At 40.5% G+C, this 19,058-nt stretch overlaps 1 protein-coding gene across 3 annotated transcripts in view; it reads left to right on the top strand.

Moving 5' to 3' along the window:
• CCDC171 (coiled-coil domain containing 171) overlaps positions 1 to 19,058 on the top strand; it is a 210,964-nt gene that overhangs the window by 30,060 nt on the left and 161,846 nt on the right. For all 3 annotated transcript variants that reach the window (XM_063129238.1, XM_063129237.1, XM_063129239.1), the window contains 2 exons: positions 4,566 to 4,726; positions 10,412 to 10,550. In XM_063129238.1, the coding sequence (XP_062985308.1) occupies positions 4,566 to 4,726; positions 10,412 to 10,550 (300 nt within the window). The remainder of the gene's footprint in view (positions 1 to 4,565; positions 4,727 to 10,411; positions 10,551 to 19,058) is intronic.

Below are 19,058 nucleotides of genomic sequence, written 5' to 3'. Positions count from 1 at the left end.
ACCTAACTCAGAACTATGTTTAAGGACAGGGTAAAATACTGGAGGAGGGTACACATGACCCTGTGATGTAACTTGACCATGTCCTTAATCACATTTCGATTATAAATCAACATTATTCTCTGTTAATCTTAACCAGTGTTTTCTCTTGAGCTAACATAGGGCATGGCTAGATGTGGCGCTATCCCGGGGATCGCCCCGGGATCATCCCTGTGCGTCCACATGACACACAGGGGATCCCAGGAGCAGGGAGGGATGATCCCACCCTTTCCCCAGGATATCGCCCTACCGTTCTATCCTGACTTTTCCCGTGGTCCTGGGATGACCCTGAGACCGCGGGATGTGTGGCTGGGCATCCCGTTTCATCCCGGCTCATCGCGAGTAACCGCGAGGAGCCAGGAGTTCCGTGCCCATCGGGGTGGGGGGGAGCTGTGTTGGGTTATTGTGCCAGAACTTTTCTCTCTCTGGAACTCTGTTTGTGCTCAGAAACAAACACACATCACGCAGGTCTTACACAGCAGAGCTGGTTTATTTCCTTCAGGCTTCTGTGCAGTTCAATTCAGATCAGTTCAGATCAGCACACTGAGGCATACACAGAGAGCAGTGATCATAGAGCAGTGATCAGTAAGCAGTGATCAGTTCCATTTTACACAAGTGAGAAACTATATACACATCTTACACAATTCTTATCTACATTACATACAGCTGTGATGAGGCTAACTTAGAATCTTGGCAAGGTTCCCAGAACAGCCTCTATCTCAAGGTAATTGCTCACAGATAGTCTTTCTCTATTTAACCCTGAAATAGCCATACACACACAATTTTAATGACTAAGCAAGTATTTCTTTTCATATACTTAACAGTCCTCCTCTTGCGCATGTTGTTTAAATTGTGTTACAATCTGAGACCCAGCTTTAAAAACATCTCTTTGTGTTTTACCATTGAACGTTCCACCTCATTTTGTCCTTCCTCATTTTGTTTTACTTTGAATACCCATTTACTGTTAATGGCTTTACGACCTTCAGGTAAAGGTACTAGCTCCCACGTTTCATTTTTTTTCATTGCTCTGATTTCCTCTGATATTGCTTCATGCCAGCCCTGAGCTTCTGTAGGTTCCATCTCCTGAATTTCCTCAAATGAAGTAGGTTCATAGGCTATTAGTAAAGCTCTATGAGAAACCTGTTTGCTTTGGTATTCATCTGAATAACGAATTGGAGCTTTGCGTTCCCTTTCTGGTCGCTTTGGCATAGTTACAGGCATAGTTTCCTCCTTTACAGTTTCTTCCCCCTCCCTCTCTTGCTGAGATTGTTCAGGAATTTCTTCTGTTTCTACAGCTTTCTGTTCTACAGGCAAACTTACATACTGTTTTGTTTCCTGCATTTGTTCATGAAAAACTACATCTCTGCTTACAATTACACTTTTGTGATATGGAGACCACAAACGGTAGCCTTTTGTTTGTGTATCATATCCCAACAGTTTACATTCCAAACCTCTTTGAGCTAGCTTTCCTGGTCTGTTTTCTTTCTGAACATGAGCAAAACATTTACTTCCAAAAACCCTTATATGTGACACTCTAGGTTTTCTTTTGTAAAACATTTCATATGGAGTTTTTTCATGTACAGAGTGGTAAAGCCTGTTTAACAAATAATTTGAGGTGGACAAAGCTTCTGCCCAGAACAGGTTAGACAATCCTGACTCTTTCAATAGAGCTCTTAACATGTTCTGCAAGGTTCTGTTTTTCCTTTCTGCAACTCCATTTTGAAATGGTGAATATGGAGCAGTAAGGTCATGTTGTATACCCTCATCACTGAGGAATTTTTTAAATTGGTTGCTAAGAAATTCACCTCCCCGGTCCGTTCTTAGATTAACTATAGGTTCTTTAAATCTATTTTTACTCCACTTAACAAACGCTTTGAACTTTCCAAAAGTTTCACTCTTCTGTTTTAACACATACACAAATCCAAATCTACTGTAATCATCAACAATAGACAAGAAAAATCTGTTTCCTCCTTGACTTGTCTCAAAAGGACCTGCAAGATCTGCATGAATTAATTCAAAAATTCTTTTTGTTGTTCTCTCACTATGTTTTGGAATGTTTGACTTATGACACTTGGTTTCACTGCATACCTTACATTCTACATAGTTAGAACATGGTTTGATTTTCACCCCTTCACACAATTCTGGAATCTTAGAAATTGTTTTATAGTTAGCATGACCAAACCTTTTATGAGTTAAATGGATACACTCTTGGTGTGGTTTGCAATTGGCTATTGTTTTTGTTGTGACTTTGCTGGCTACAACTTCATTTTCTGTACAAGTATTAATTACATACAAAGATTCTTTCATTATTCCTTGCACACACACCTTGTTTCCCTGTTTTATAGTACAATTTTCTTCAGTAAAACAAACCTCATACCCCATTTCTGTTAACTGAAACACACTTAGAAGGTTTGTTTCCAATTCTGGTACATATAAAACACTTTGTAGTTCAACTCCCAGACAATCAAAATATACATTACCCACACCACAAATCTGGATTTTTGTTCCATTTGCAAGGGTAACACACTTTTGCTCTGAAGTAGAAGTTTCCAAGGTTACAAATGAAAGTTTGTCTTTTGCCATACTTATTGAAGCCCCAGAGTCCAAAAACCAAGGATTCATTGTTTCTTTGACTCTTGCTAGAAGACACTTCTTTGTTGATTCAGCTTCATTCATGTTGTTTTCTTCTCTCCACTTTGCTGTCAACAGCTTTTTCTTCTTCTTGTTGCAATCCCACCTTAAGTGTCCTGTGGAACCACAGTTAAAGCATTTCCTTGCCTTTAATGCAGCCACCACGTCAGAAGATTTATGGCTTTGTTGAAATTCAGCCACAGGAAGTTTAAGGCTCTGTTGTTTTGAAGCTTGTCTTCTTTCATAGGTTTCCAGTAGTTTTCCAGCTACATACTCAAGGGTTAAATTTTTCTCCTCTTGACTTTCCATCATGGTGACAACCGCGTCGTACGATGAATCAAGACTTGACAAAATCACATAGACTTGGTGTATAGTTGTAAACTCCATCCCTCGTGCCCTGAGTTGATTGAAGATTTCTCTCATGCTTTTCAAATGGTTTGACATAGACTCCCCTGGTTTCAGCTTCATTCCATACAGCTTCCGGGTTAGAATTACTTTACTGCCCGCTGTTTCTCTTTGATATACAGCTTGTAGCGCATTCCAGCACTCTTTTGATGTATTCAAAAACTGAATGAAGGAAATTTGAGAGTCTTCCACAGCTAATGCAATAACTGCCATTGCTTTTGCATCGTCCTTAAACCATTTAGCATTCTGTAGATCTGCTCTATCTGGTGGATCCTCTGTGACTACATACCACAGTTCAGCCTGAATCAGATACATTTGCATTTTGTAAGACCATAATGCATAGTTAGAGTCATTCAGCTTTTCTAACAATTGATGCAAACCAGACATATTAGCTCCTGCCATTTCCTCTGCTTTAGGAATTTGTATCTCACCGTCCTCCTGCTCAGAGTCCTCCTCAGAGTCAGCCGACTGAGATTTTTCCTCACTTTGCAGCACTGGCTTCAGCTTGATGTCTTCCTTCATCAACAGTTTTCTGTTTTAGCAGACTCCTGGTTCTGGTTCTGATACTGCACCGTTCCCATCAAGTTCTGGTTCCTCTGCCTGGGTTAGGCTGGTGTAGGCTGGACTGGGCTAGACTGGGCTGGGCCCATAACCTTTGTTGGGTTATTGTGCCAGAACTTTTCTCTCTCTGGAACTCTGTTTGTGCTCAGAAACAAACACACATCACGCAGGTCTTACACAGCAGAGCTGGTTTATTTCCTTCAGGCTTCTGTGCAGTTCAATTCAGATCAGTTCAGATCAGCACACTGAGGCATACACAGAGAGCAGTGATCATAGAGCAGTGATCAGTAAGCAGTGATCAGTTCCATTTTACACAAGTGAGAAACTATATACACATCTTACACAATTCTTATCTACATTACATACAGCTGTGATGAGGCTAACTTAGAATCTTGGCAAGGTTCCCAGAACAGCCTCTATCTCAAGGTAATTGCTCACAGATAGTCTTTCTCTATTTAACCCTGAAATAGCCATACACACACAATTTTAATGACTAAGCAAGTATTTCTTTTCATATACTTAACAAGCTGGGCTATTATTTTATTTTAAAAAACTTTACCTTTACACAGGAGTGCTCCTGCGCTCTTTTTTGATAAAAAATAAACAAAACGGGCAGCACAACGTCCTCCATCCTCCCGGGACGTCACGCACCGCGTGTAGACAGAGGGCGACAATCCCGGAAGTAGGTAAGTCTGGGATTGCCCCCTCTCTGGCCCTATACACCCATAGGTGTAGACATGCCCATAGTTAAGGGATGAAAAACATTATACCTACATTGACCTTGTGTGTGTGTGTGTGCGCGTAAGAGGCGTTCAGTATGGATACAGTTATTTTGCCCACATGGTTAATGGCTTGCCTAATAAATAATCTTATGTTGAGTAAGGACATAGCAGTCTTGAAGTGTTGATTGTTGCTTTCTGATCCATTTGCAGTTAAGGATTCGAGACCTTGAAGGAGCTTTGCAAGTGGAGAAGGCCAGCCAGGCAGAAGCGCTTTCTGATTTGGAAATGATCAAAGTCAAATTTAAAGAGGTAGAAAATGCCTATGAGAGAGAAAAGCGCAATGCTCACGAGAGCTTTGAAAAAATCAACATGTAAGTTGCTTACTTCCTGATTCAGAATTTGCATTTCTTTGGAAGTGAGAGCACTGGAAAATGAAATAATCGTACACCTTGAATATTATGTAGCACAAAGCTGATAACTTACATACTTTTAGCTGGTTGGTGATGTGATAAATGATTATCTAACTTGCTGTGTGAATTGGCCTTTAATGGCTACTTTTTTCTCAGTTGATCAGTTCTAGAAGTAGTCAGTGTGCCTGGATCTGTTTAGAAACTTAGTCTACAATCCTTTACCTGGTTTCCTAGGCATGAGCTACCTTGAATTCAGGAGCACTTACTTTTGAGTAGACCTGTGTGTTATTTAAACTGTGGATGTGTAATACTCGGGAATTTATCTCTTTTTACGATTTTGAGCTAAGGACATAAAATACACCTTTGTATTCAGTAACAATTTGATTATTGCTTTAGAATCCTTCCTCCCTTGCAATCTTAAACTCATTCATTTGGGAGTCAGGCCAAAGCAGAAATGCCCATTGCTGAGAAATTTGGCTGTAATAAGCATGAATTTAGCCATAGTTAGGGCAAATTGAAGAACCTTCCCCCCTCCCCCCAAATGTGCAAAATTCCTGGAAAATCTGCAAACTGGCCCAACTTGCTGCAGATGAATTTGGGTGCTGCAGCAGGAACCAAAGCAGGAACTAAAATGAAGTCCGGGAGGGTGGCAAGCCTAAGAAAACCCATTGAACTCTACACCCAAAAAGGTTTCCCTGGGCAGTAGTTGACAGCACTGGGCTATCTGATGAATAGTCTAAGGCAGCTTTCTATGTCACTAATTGCCTTTTAAGCATTTGCCAGTGGATTTAGCATATCAAAGCATTTAAGCATAGAAGAGGACAAAGGGTTTAAATCTACCTGCACAGCAATCTGGTAGAACAGAACAATATTTATTTTTGGGGAATTTTGTATCGTATAACAAGTGAACAATAACGAAAGAAGGTAATTCAAAATTTAGACATTGTCCTTGGTTGACAAAAAAAGGCTAGTCTCCTTCATAGCTGCATTGTCCAAGGATCCTAGAAGCGAAGGTTCATTTTCCAAAGCCACAGCTAAGGGCCTTAAGCCACCAGCCTCCCTTATGGCCCAGCACATGTTTTCCCCTCAAAAGTGCAAACAGCACAGAGTATCCCGTTTTAGCAGTTTCCAACACCAACTGGATCTGTAAGTCTGAATCTCTGGAGAACCACTGTTCCTCCCTTTAATACAGAAAGCCTTTTAATCGTAGGTTCCATCTGTGAACGAACTGATGGTTTTTAAGCCTTCAGAGAGGCTGTGTGGGGGTGGGGCTTGTGAAAAGCTATGCTAATTTGAGGTGTCTCATCATGCAAAGTGAGCCCAAGTGGATCACTTAGGTAGAATTGGGAAAGACTGTGTGGTTACTTGGCACTCTAATGAGGTAGTCTGACAGGAATTAGGAAATTCCCTGAAGAGCAATCAGAGGATTCTCAAGGCTGACTGAAAAACGGATGGTAAGGGCAGGGAAAATGCATGTTTTGTTGTCTGATTGACCAATAAGACATAGGCCTTAGGCTGGGTGCACAACAGATTGAAACTGGAAGCCAGCTATGGCCACTTTGACCAGATTTTAGCAAGGAGAGTCATCTTTCTGACAAGCCGCAGTGTTCATTCACATCACGAATGGCTCTACTCCACTTTATCTACAGCATGAACATTTACCTGATATTAACATGAATGGCACGAGTGATGCTCAAAGGTGGTTTAAGTCTCACATGAACAAATGTCTGTTTAGAGTGTTTTTTTGGATCTACAACACAATGTTAAGGAAGTAACAGTTTCTCTGCCTAGAGAACCCTATGTTCCACGCTCACGTGGCCACTTGATAGAAATCAAATTAATGTTATGTGTCATCTTAATCCTAAATGTATCAAGAGTGACATTGATGCCACAATAATAGATTTATTGTGAGGAAGTAGTGCCTGACCTTACCAAGAGGGAAGGTGAAGATCCATGGCTGTGTTTGGTGGGAGCTCAGCAGAGGGTGTTTTCAGTGGCTGTGTCCAACCTATGGAACTTCTTAGAGTCTGAGGCTTGTCTAGCCCCCTCTTTGATGTCCGTCCATCCATCATTATTATTATTCAACCAGAGATTTAACCTGTGGAGATAATCTGTTTTTCTCTGCCATCCTGTATTTTAATCTGTATTTTCCTTGAACGGTGTTTCAACTGGCTGCTATTTATATATGCTTTTAACTCAGCTGTTTCCAACCTGGGGCCTCCAGATGTTTTGGACTTCAATTCCCAACAGCCCCAGCAAGGATGGCTAATGGTCCTGAATGCTGACCATTGTAAGCCAAAAAATCTGGAGGGCACCCAGTTGTGGAACGGTGTCTTAGCTGCTTTTTTGGATGGTTTTATGAAGTGATGGGTTTTTTTTTAAATTGAGGATTGTATTGCTAGCCACCAGGGGCATTCTTTTAATAGAAATGCAGGGTACAAATGTAACAAATATATGTAACAAATAATAATAATAATATGTTAAATTAGGGGCATGGCTAATTGAAGGGAGCTTGCATCCACTTTCATACACTTGCAGCCTGAGAAAAAGAGGCAGCCAACATGCCTCTATACCAACCTTCTCCAACCTGGTGCCCTCCAGATGTTTATATTATTATTATTATTATTATTATTATTATTATTATTATTATTATTTGTAGTTTTGGACTACAAGCCCCAGATAGCATGGCCAATAGTCAGTGATGATGGGAGTTGTAAGCCCAAACATCTGGGTGGCATCAGATTGGGGAAGGCTGATCTATCCTCTTACTGAAGGATCAGGCCTCACGCCTTTCACTGGAAATCCATGAGAATTGCAATTGTGAAGGGGAAGAGAGTGTACGTGGCTCAGTGGTAGAGTACACAAATTCAATCTCAGCCATCTTCAGGTATGGCTAGAAAATAATCCTGCCCGAAATCCCGGAGAAACCACTGCCAATCAATGTTGACAATACTGGGCTAAATGGACCAATGATCTAACTCAGGCTAAGGCAGCTTCCTGTGTTCCTTAGAGGCAGGATTCAGTCCACCCAGTCAAAGAGTAGAAACTGTGCTCGTTGCTCTCTTTCATTCCTGGGGCAGGTGCCAAGCAGCATAAGACGGAGTACAAGGCCTAATCTACACCTGCCATTTATCCTGGGATGAATTTGAAGTTGTCCCTGTGGGTCCAAATGATACACAGCTGATCCCGGGGTGAACTGGGGATGACCACTTAGTTCTCCCAGGATATCTGGGACTGCTTTTCTCCCATTTTTTCCTCTGGCCTTGGGACAATCCTGAAGTCCATGGATGGTGTGGCTCTTCCCCACAAGTAGTGGGGCTCATGAAACAAGCAAGGAGCTGTGCTGGGATAGTCCAGGGGTGAGGGGGAGAGCATTTTCGCCATGTTTGCGATGGCTCTCGGTGCCTTCTAGTGCCGAGTTTGTTGTGTGTGTTTTTAAGAAAAGTGTACCTTTGCACAGGATTGCACCCGCGCTGTTGCGCAAATGTTGCTTCTTGTAAAAAAAGAATGGCACCCTGGAACGGCCGGCCTTTACTTCCAGGAAAACTCACTGGCATGTGGCCCCTAAGGGATGATCCTGGAAGCGCAAAACCCCATGATCATCCCTCCCCACTCCCGGAAGGCCTCCAGGTGTAGATTAGGCCCCACAATTCGGCCACTAGGCCATCTCTCTGCTGCTGCTACTGAATGAAAGTTTTAATCACCACACACACTTTTTATAAGCCTCTAAGTGTTCTATATTTATAAAAACAGAACAAAATGTTTAGAATATCATTTGTTCACATTTTATCAAAGATTTGCAAGGCAAGTGGCTCTTCTTTGAGACCTCCAATAGTTTCTTGGAGTAATTCTATCTGACAGAATCTATCATGAGCCACTCTTCTAATATGATGGTTTTTGAAATTGTATTTATTTTAGAACTTTCTTACTAGAAATCAAATTAAACCTATAGGATTCTGAAGAGCTCATTACAAATTTATGGAATAGCACCTTACAAGAAAAAAAGCCTTGGCATTCTCTAATACCCTGTGAACAGGGACCCACAAAGTTACCGGTTTATTGTAATGCTGGCAAAAACAATAGATAAAGGGTTCTAATTCGCCACTTAGTATACTTTATTTTAATTTATAACTCAATTTTTGTTTTCTTGCAAGTTTTTCTGCTATGGATGCATCATCTTCCATGGGTACTGACCTTTCAGGTAGTTCTTGTATGACTTTGCGTCAATTTCTATTACTTTCACACTTCCCTATTCTGTTCCTTGGTTTGATGGCCATTGTGTCTACCAGTTATCTTAATTTCCCTAATATTTACATATTTTTTCAAATGTTTTTCCCTGATTTGAATTCTCATTGGAATATTCATGGTTTTCTTTATCCTCAGTCTTCTGTCGTTGACATTCATTCCTCAAATAACCATCTTCATACTGGGTTTTGTGGTAATTAAATCTCTCCTCACTATTTGTACCTGTGCTGTTACAAATGGAGTACTGGTGTACTTAGTACTCTTTTTCAGGGTGTTCTAAAAATATGCAGTCGTTGAGTTGATAATGAAAAATACTGCCCATTAAACTGTAGCATTCAGTCTCTCAAATAATGTATTTTAGGTGTTTTAAGGGAATGTGTTAAACTGGTTTAACTATCATGGATTGTGGGTCCCCACATAAGGATTTTGTTAGGGGTCTAATGATCTTGAAATGAAATTCTCAACCTAGTAGCATATTATAAGCATGCAAAACAGACATTGGTCCAATTTGGATGTAACATCAGTACATGCGTAGGGACCCTTCTCACTTGCTCCAAATACATAGATGGAGGGGGGCACGGCCACTGGGCTTATTGATGGCAAGGAGTGGTACTATCCCATGCAGCCTGACATTCCTTGAATGTGTGGAAAGGTTGTCTGAGCAATCCACGTTAGCCCCAATGCAGAGGTAACACTTAAGATATGATTACAGCAAACCGTGGAAGGCAGTAGTGTATTTGTTGGAGAGCAAGAGGCAGAATGGAAGGTGTGAGTCCACTGCATAGTCCCAATCTCCAAACCATGGTTGGGAGTTTTGAGATCACTACATCTGAACTGGACGAAAGTTTCAAACATTACTTTACTTTAGGACTTCTCACTTTGGTTGCAAATATAAAATAAAATGAAATTGAAAACATTTTTTTATTTAGAGATTCCATATTCTGAGAAGACATAGTGCTATTTAACAAGTTTTAAATAACTTGATGTTGGTTAGTCCTAGAAGCTTTTCAGTGAGGTGGAAATTTCTGGATTATTTGAATGATGATTTTCAACATCTGTTTTATATAATCTACCTGTTACGTTAAACCCAAAATACTGTTTTTGGATAGTATCCAAAAGGTCTGGTTTCCGCAAAAAAACTGTCACACTTCTATCAGCATTGTGCTAGAGGTTATTTACACTAGTTGCATAAGTGTAGCAGCCCAGTTAGATACTGCCCTATGGCTGCTACATACTCAAAGTTGTCATTTTAGCATTTCTTTAGTATTTTTCTAATTTTGTTAAAATTAAACATTTGTAAAAATCTAATGGTGGTACAGAAATAGAATTTGTATACCATTGGTCAGCATCTAACATAGTAGTAGTTAAAATGTTTCTGAAAAGTCTGTTCCATCTTTCCAGGCTAGAAAGGGAGTATATTTCCATAAACAAGCGATTAAATGAAGAGATAGAAGAAAAGAAGAAAGTAATTATAGACCTCTCAGAGAGACTCCAGAATAATGAAAAAAGTTACAAAGAATTACAGGATGAACGTCTCCTGGTAAGAAAGAAACCCTGAGGCATTTTCTTTATTGGTCCAAAAGATGCTATGTGTGTTGCTATGTAAACCCCCTCCCCCAAATTACTGCTACGCTCTGTCTTTTATGTCTGATGATGTTGTCGTGCAGGTGAGGGATGGAGAGTGAAAAATGCAAGGCCTGCAGATGGTTTGGAGAACATGGCAGTTAATGGTCAATGAAATGCATGTTGTATCTAGAGGAAGGGAAGGAGCATGGATGTTTTGCCCAGAGATATGGTGGTTTTAGGAAGATGCATACTAGCCGTCCACACTGTGCTACCCAACTGAAAATAGATGTACAGCTACTGGCTATTTTCTACCCAAGACAGATATTTAGCACTCATAGGGTAGTATCCAGTACTAGCAATCTGCCAGCATTAAGCATGTTGTGTTAGCAGGGGTGACTGCTAGCACAATGGGAAGCTAGTGCTTGCTGGCACAACCCAGGAAACTAAGACAGGATCTACACAACTGCTTTAAAACGGTTTATAACAGTAGTGACAACTGTTGGGGCCCAGGACACACTCCACATAGTTTTCAAATCATTTTCAAAGGATCTGGCCTATCTGAAACTAGAAGTTCTTGAATGGAATAAGTCAGGGAGGTCTCTTCTGTTGATTTCTCCCATTCCAGAAACGTTAGTTTCAACTAGTTTCTGGTTGCAGTAGTAGCGCTAGTTTTCTCTTGGGCTAGCGGGCGTTCCCACTAGCACCATGGCAACATTGGATGCTGTCCATACATTTTTATTGGGGTTCATCTGAAACTTTGGAATATCTGCCAAATTCTGTATCTTTGGAACCAATCGTGTAACTCAAATTTGTTTGTATTAGACTTCCTTCATGAGAAACGAAGTAATAATATTCTAATAATATTGTGCATTGTGATGGTATTCAACTGGGCATGAATACAGCCTTTAGTGTTACATCTCATCCTCGCCCCCCCGCTGCATCCCTCGAAAATAAGGCACTCCTTAATTGGAATGTGATTGACCTCACTTTTGTTTGAACAGAAGTTTTCAAGGAAGAGTGTATTTAGTCCAGATCTTGACTCAGCCCTTTCAGACTAAGTGAAAGGGGCATTTGGGAATGCAGACAAAGCTGTCTTATTAGAAGACTTCTTTGTAGGCTCTTTGTGGTCAGTGTTACTGGCATTGTGCATAATTATAAATCATGAAATTATTTTAATCCAGCTGCTACAGCCTCTAATCATGCACCATTCAAAACTGTGGAAGCATTCTAATGATTATTAAGTCCCAAGTAGAACTGTGTGATACCCTATATATATTTTCCTCCCTCTGGGGGTCTTCAAACATAGCTAGGATCCAAAAGGCGGCACAGATGGCTTCAGGGGTTTGGAACCAGCAGTTGTTTGGCACCTAACTGTTTCTGAAATATATGAAACCTTGAGAAGAATTATGAGGGAAGTAGAAGGTTCTATGCATCATCATCATCATCATCATCATCATCATCATCATCATCATTTCTTACCTGCCTCTCCCTTTGGATTGTAGTGGGGAACAACATTAGTAAAACAATACAATATAAATCAAATACATAAAATTAATTAAAAGAGCATATAAAACCAGTACAATATTAAAATAACTATCAGGATATCTTAAAATTCTTAGGTTTAAAATTCAGCGGGGTTGGCCTGCTGGAAGAGATTAGTCTTTATGGCTGTCTTAAACTTGGAGAGAGTGTTAAGTTGATGAATTGCCTCTGGCAAGCCATTCTGCAGTCTGGGGGCTACAAAAGAAAAGTTCCTCTGGGTAACGGTTATCAGCCTAGTTTTGACTGACTGAAGTAAGTTCTCCCCAGAGGACCTGAATGTGCGGGGCGTATTGTACGGGAGAAGGCGATCCCTCAGGTAACCTGGACCTAAACCATGTAGGACTTTAAATGTAATGACCAACACTTTGTACTTCGCCCAGAAACTAATTGGCTGCCAGTGGAGTGATGTTAAAGTTGGTGTAATATGGTCACCCCTAGATGTACCAGTGACCAACCTGGTTGCCATTTGGATAATAAAAATGAGGGGGAAAATACTGTGTGTGAAGAGGCCTGTAGATCTTCTGTTGGTCTCTCCTGCAGAGGACAATGCACAATGTTTGACTCCTATGCTTGCTCTTATTTATTTATTGGGTAGTATTTATTGGTTGGTTTTTTAGCCCTACAGTTTGGATTGTATTTTATTGCTGGTGGAATAAACTAGCCCTCCTCTCTAAAGCCTGCCACATGCCGTCCAACTTTGCTCCAGAGGGTTGGGGAATCCTCCGGAGCAGATCTGGGGGGCATGTGGATCAGAAGAGGAAGGGCAAATCGCATTGCACAAGCCAATGCCTTCTCGTGCAACTTTGGACATAGTCCCTTGATCTTACTGTGTTATTTGCTGTATTTTAAAATGGTTGCATAAAGCTTAGAGAACTAATCTTAAAGACATCTAATACATAAAATAATACCAATTTGTTCTGCTACTGGTGGTTGAATAGTACTCAGTTGCTTAGATATTCTTCCAGTTTAGGCAGGAAGATGCATGCAGTTAATTCACAAAGGAGAGACAGAGAGCATTTGCTGTCTTCAGGTCATCAGACTACAAATTGTAGATAACTTTTTCCCTTCACAAAAACAATTATTTCATGTTTCCAGCTCAGTATTCTACTTTGGCAATAAAGTCTGTTTTAGGTATAGTTTTTGAAAGAAAAAAACCCCACTTTTTAATTTGCTTGCCCAAAGGACTTGTTGGGAAATGGCTAAGTTTAAAGAAAGTTTGTACTGAACAATTTTAAGCTCAAGCAGATTCATTAAGAGTTGGAAAAGGTTTAAATGCACTTGTCTGCTCCTAGAACCTTCTGTGGATCAAAACTTATTATGTTCTCTCTTGCTATTTTATCTGCCCAAGCTGGTATTAAACCTATCTGTGGTCTTACTCACTGACCATAATTTGGATAGTCTCAAAGGAATAGTTACTCTTTAGCTTCTTCTAGACTATTAAGTATGGAAGCAATTTAAATTCACACACTTTTAAGACCAGTGGGGAACCATTACAATTATCTAGTCTGACCTCATGTGCACACAGGGTATGGAATTCATCCTGGTTGGATTAAAGTGTATCTTTCAGAGAGATTTCTTATTTCAATTTAGAAACTCCATTTAGTACTGAATTGACTACTTTGTTTTGTAAGTGGTTCTCTAATTATCCACAGTAGTAGGAAGTTAAATCTCTTTGCTTATTCTTAACTTTTGCCTCCAGGTATTATCACATGTTTCACACCTTCATTTGCCTCACTGAGGACTGGTACATATAAAATCTGACCCTTAATCATAGTTAAGGAATCCATTTGAGCTTTGGGCTTAGCTACTTACTCCCATTTCCAGTTGGCCTTAACCATGATTAAAGGTTATGTTTGTGTTGATCTTAACCATGACTAACATTAAACTTCAAAGTTTAATTTACAGACCCTGGTTAATCATGGTAATTGTGGTTGTTGGTGCCAATGCAGTCCTTTTTTCTTTTCTTTTTTACAGATGATTGAGAAGAAATGAGGTCAGAAAGGGGGATGACTACATGATCCTGTGGCCCATTCCCAACCCCTTAACTAGGGTTAAGGCTTAGCCTACATAAATGCTACATTGGTCCTAAAAATCATCAAGGCCAATGTAGCCATTAGCATACAGTATCCAGATTTCCATAATCTTGTATCTGATACGCTCAGTAGAGGAAGCAAGATCCAAAATATCCCTGAGCTTCCATGTGTAGAATTTGAAATAATTCCCAATAATGTGAATGACGTTTAATTCCATTCGGATGTGCCTAGGATTACAATCTTACTGTCCCATGCCATATTAACATTCTATGGATATCCAGAAGGTTGTTATGAGCCATATTTTTCATATGTTCTTTTTTTCTCCTCTGAAGTACTTTTGGGGACAACTACCTCAGTACTACTGTATCTTTCTCAAACCGTGATTCGTCCCCAAGCACAATATTTGGGCAGGAGTCTGAAGACTCTCTGTTTTTCCCCATTTACCCAATGAATTGTTGAGAGGTCATGTTAAGACAGTTACCAACTGTGATCTGTAAAGGGCTGTCCAGAAAGCAGCTTTCCTCATGGCTGACTTAGCATTGCATTGAAAGTGACAGCGGGAGAGGGATGATTAGCTCATGTAGCATGAGGGTTTTGCGCAACAGTTGCTGTTTTTGATTGTATTGCTCGCACTTATCCTGATAGTTCCCAGATTGCGGTGTGGACTAGTAGGGATCAGCACTGGGAATTGGCACAGCCCCCATACAGCCTCCAGGTCTTATATGTACTGATGCATGCGCAATGGCACTTGAAATACCTTCCATCTGGAAGCACTCTAAATGCTTTTCTCATTGGCTTCTTTCCAAAACTCTCTTCCACTCTGCAAATCTGTCATGAATTCTTTGTTTTTGGATGTAGAACGTTATGTGGCCTTTGGTCCTAAGGTGCATGATGCAGCAGCCTTGTTGAAGCTAGGCAGGCATGGCTCTGGTCAGTGCCTGGTTGGAAGATCGCATGGGAGTCCTCTGTAGGTTGAATTTAGTTGAAGAAAGGCAAGATAGAAGTATAATAAATACATAACTTGTATTAAAAATTATTTTGTTGTTTCTTCTAAAGGCAGAACCAAACCAGAATCCTCTGATATCACCTGTTACCTTTTTATAGTTTTTGATAGTATAATTGTTGCATTACTGATAAATTGTACTAACAAAGATTTTATATTATTAACCCTAGTTTGTCCAAGGAGAAATGTTAAACAGAGTCAAAGTTGCTGTCTGACCAGTACCTAACTGATTATTGGGTAATATCAAATGTTAGTCTTTTGTAGAGTAGATCCATTGAAATGAATGTGACTTAGGTTAATTGTAGCTGAGTTACATCCCATTCATTTCAGTGGGTCTACTCTAAGTAAGACTACCATTTGATATTACCCATTATCTGAAAACACTGGGCTGGAGTCAAACTAAGTTAGTTGAACTTAAGTCTCATTAAAAATCAACTGATTTCAATGGCATCTTAGTTCAGTGAACTTAGTCTGGATCTAGCCCTATGTATTGTTTATGTACCTCCTATCCATCTTAGGTTGATATTGTCAAAAGGTGTTGCAAGGAACTTAAAAGATTCAGGGTGCAGACCCATAGGATACAAATCTGCACAATATTTGCATGTGCTAATTTATATATGTAAATTTAGGAATCAGTAGGATTTATTTAAATTTCACAAATGGCAAAGCCAATCAATTAGTTTCCCAGCCAAATCAGCCTAGATAAAATAAGTCCTTCAATTAATTAACACTCCACCTGATCATCCCAAAATTTAATTTGCAATAGCTCTTTTCGGGTTTGGAAAAATACACAAAAAAGAGTGGCTGGTACTTTTTTTTTTACAAGACTTTTTACAAAGAACTCTAAAAATGGCAATTTTTGCACAAAATGAAATGCAGGGTTTATTGCACCTAAGTGTCTGAGTTGAAGTGCCCAGCTGCAGGGCCTGGGATGAGGATCCAAAGAAGCAGAAGACAGAAAGGCAGGCTAAATTTTCATCTGTACATATAGATTAACATATGTAAATGTTAGGCAAATTTGTGTCATCTTTTGTTCTCCTTTTTTGGTGATGTGTAAGCGTTCTAAAGGTGGCAGATAGTGAGGGCAGCAAGTAGAGTCAGAGAAACTAAAGTATAGTCCGGCTGGTAGCAATTTATTTATTATTTATTTATTTATTACATTTTTATACCGCCCAATAGCCGAAGCTCTCTGGGCGGTTCACAAAAATTAAAACCACAATAAGACATAGACACAGACTTAGGTAGGTGTAGGTAACCTTTCTGGGCCGTGGGCACATCTGGCAATTTGAGAAACTGTCTTGGGCAACACCACAAAATGGCTGCCATGGGAGGCATGGCAAAGGACAAGTAACCTGCCCCAAAACCTGAGGACAAGGCAGAGGTGGGGTATGAGCCCCAACACACTAAACAACTCATTTGAACCCATAGTTTTCAGCACCAACAGGAAAAAAAAACCCTTCTCACAGCAATCCCAGCTGCTGGTATTAAGCTGTCTTAATTTTTTAAAAAAGTGGGAGAGAGGGCACCTTGACAGCCCCTAGAAAGGTGTCAGGGGATGCACCATGTTGCTTGTCCCTGAACTAAGGATCCATTCAGACAAGGCCAGATTCTGATTGTTGTCCATGCAAAAGACCAGGCCTAACCAGGAAGTATTTATAGCCAGACCAGTTCAAAAGGATCAAACAAGAACTACGCTGGGGCCTCTGAGGTTGTATTACCCCTCCTCATCCCAGTCTGCCGTCTTAAATGGCTCACTAGAGGGAGCACAAGACAGTGCTCAGACCAGGAGGTGTCCTAGATTGAGCCCTGGCTGATCCTGGCAGTGTAAATGTTCACTAGCGTGGAGAAGCAGGTTGGCGCAGGAACAAATGATTTGCAGACGCCCATTATTTTGGAGTGCGGGGAGGCTCATCCTTGCTAATGGATTTTCTCACCCAATCTCATACATGGCCACACTGCTGCATGTAGAAAGGTTAGGTTGGACGAGCCAGTAAATGTCATGAGCCTCTGTTTTTGAGGCTGTTGGTTAAAGTGCGGCTGCAATCATGTTCGCCAGCAGCCGCCACCATGAACCTGGAATAGTTCGGTTTGTAGCACCTGCTTCAAGCTAACCATTCTCAGATGGATTGTGAACCTGCATTGATTATTATTCAGTTGTGTAGAAAGGGAGTGGAGTTAGGCAGGTTTCAGGGGAGCTACTCAGTTTCCCGGGTGAACACAAGTAATAAACCTTGTGGTAAGTTAACACGCTGTAAGTGATTCTATTCCTTCTTTATCATCTGACCCTTTGAATATTGCAAGGTAGCTACTGTATTAACTGCAATCGAAAAGCCAAAAGCCTCTCTCTAGTGCCGCCAAGTGGTTAATGGTTATCATTGCTCTTCCTACCAATCACAGCAAATCCGCTCCTAAGTCTGCTGAAGAAGAGGCAGTGACTTTCATTTTCAGTGCCTCATTTTGTTAAATTGCATGCTCTGTCTCAATGAGCGCATTGGAAAAATATTCAAATAGATACTTGCCAGTTTAAAAAATCCACAAACCCCTAATTATAAATACACCCATACATCTGGAAGTATTAAAAGCTTAATTTTATAGCATGTTTAACACTTCGGGAGTTTTATCTTAAATTGCTCAGTAAAATTAAGCTACTTCATACAACTCTTGTAATGTTAATGAGCCTGTCTTCCTGAATACGTTGTAAGTAGCAAATTTAGTTCTGCTGTATAGGCTACAAAAATCTGTTTTCGTAGGATTGCTATGTGTTTTGAACTACTTACTTTATCATAACTGCAGTCATTCACAGCCCCCAGCCATTTTTTTCAGGACTCCAGAGATGGGGAAGCAGTTATGATAATCACATTTACAAGATATAAATGTAGCTTGGCCATTGAATCTTACACAGGGCAATAAACAGCCACGTTCTATGGGCCTCCATAGAGACTGCTTCTACAACAGTCTCTTCCCAGCAAATAAGCTTCCTTTTTTATTTTTATCCTTTCCTGGCAGCTGGGCGAAAAAAAGAAATAATGAAACATTTGTGAGGATTTTGAGAGAACTGAGTTAAACAGAACATGTCGAAACTTTGTTGAGCACTCATGGGCATTGTTATATAGGCACACCAGGGCATGTGCCCCAAATCTTTTTTTTTTTTTTAACTGCCCAATGTTATCATGTGCCTTAATAGAGTTTGCTTCTTCCCTTTGAGCTCAGTAGCCTTGTGGTGACTGGGAGACCATAAGACTTGGTGATTTCAGGACAGAAAAGTATTTAATTAGCTGCCACAAACTTCTCCTCCCTTTAACTTGTCCCACATAGCTGCAGGCAACAGATTATGCCGAAAGGAGGATTAGGACATCATGTTCCAGGACGTACTGGGGAGAATACATGCGGAGTGCCTTGTGGCTCTGTCAACAGGTGCGAAGCTTTACAATTTAAAAAAGGAAAAGGAAAAACACACACACAAAAGCCCTCAGCCAACTTTTTCTTTCTTTCATTCATTCATTCATTCTATACTGCCCAATAGGCAAAGCTCTCTGCGCAGTTCACAACAATTAAAAACCAAAATGTAAGGTATGTACAATTGTCTCACTTCCTCCACCTCCCACTTAGTTTCCTTTGAACTACTGCCTCTCTGAAAGGAGCCACTTTCCTTTTCCTCTTCTCCGCCCCCCTCCTAGTCTTTCTTTCTCTTACTTATTCCATCTAGAGCACAGGTCTCACCTCCACTTGCTCTAGAGTAACAGTCACAAAAATGTGGGGAGGACCCCCCCCCCCATGTCTGTGCATGTGCACCCTCTGTTTGTGCTTCTCACTTTGGCTTCCCTCCCTCCCTCTATCTCTCTGTTCCCCATCCCCAGGGAAGTGAATGGAGATTTTTTTCCATTCATTTGCCTGGGGTAACAAA

The sequence above is a fragment of the Elgaria multicarinata genome, chromosome 6 (genome assembly GCF_023053635.1).
Source record: "Elgaria multicarinata webbii isolate HBS135686 ecotype San Diego chromosome 6, rElgMul1.1.pri, whole genome shotgun sequence".
Taxonomy (NCBI): Eukaryota; Metazoa; Chordata; class Lepidosauria; order Squamata; family Anguidae; genus Elgaria; species Elgaria multicarinata.
Note: the sequence above shows the minus strand (reverse complement) of the source record. Positions and strands in the feature narration are given on the sequence as shown.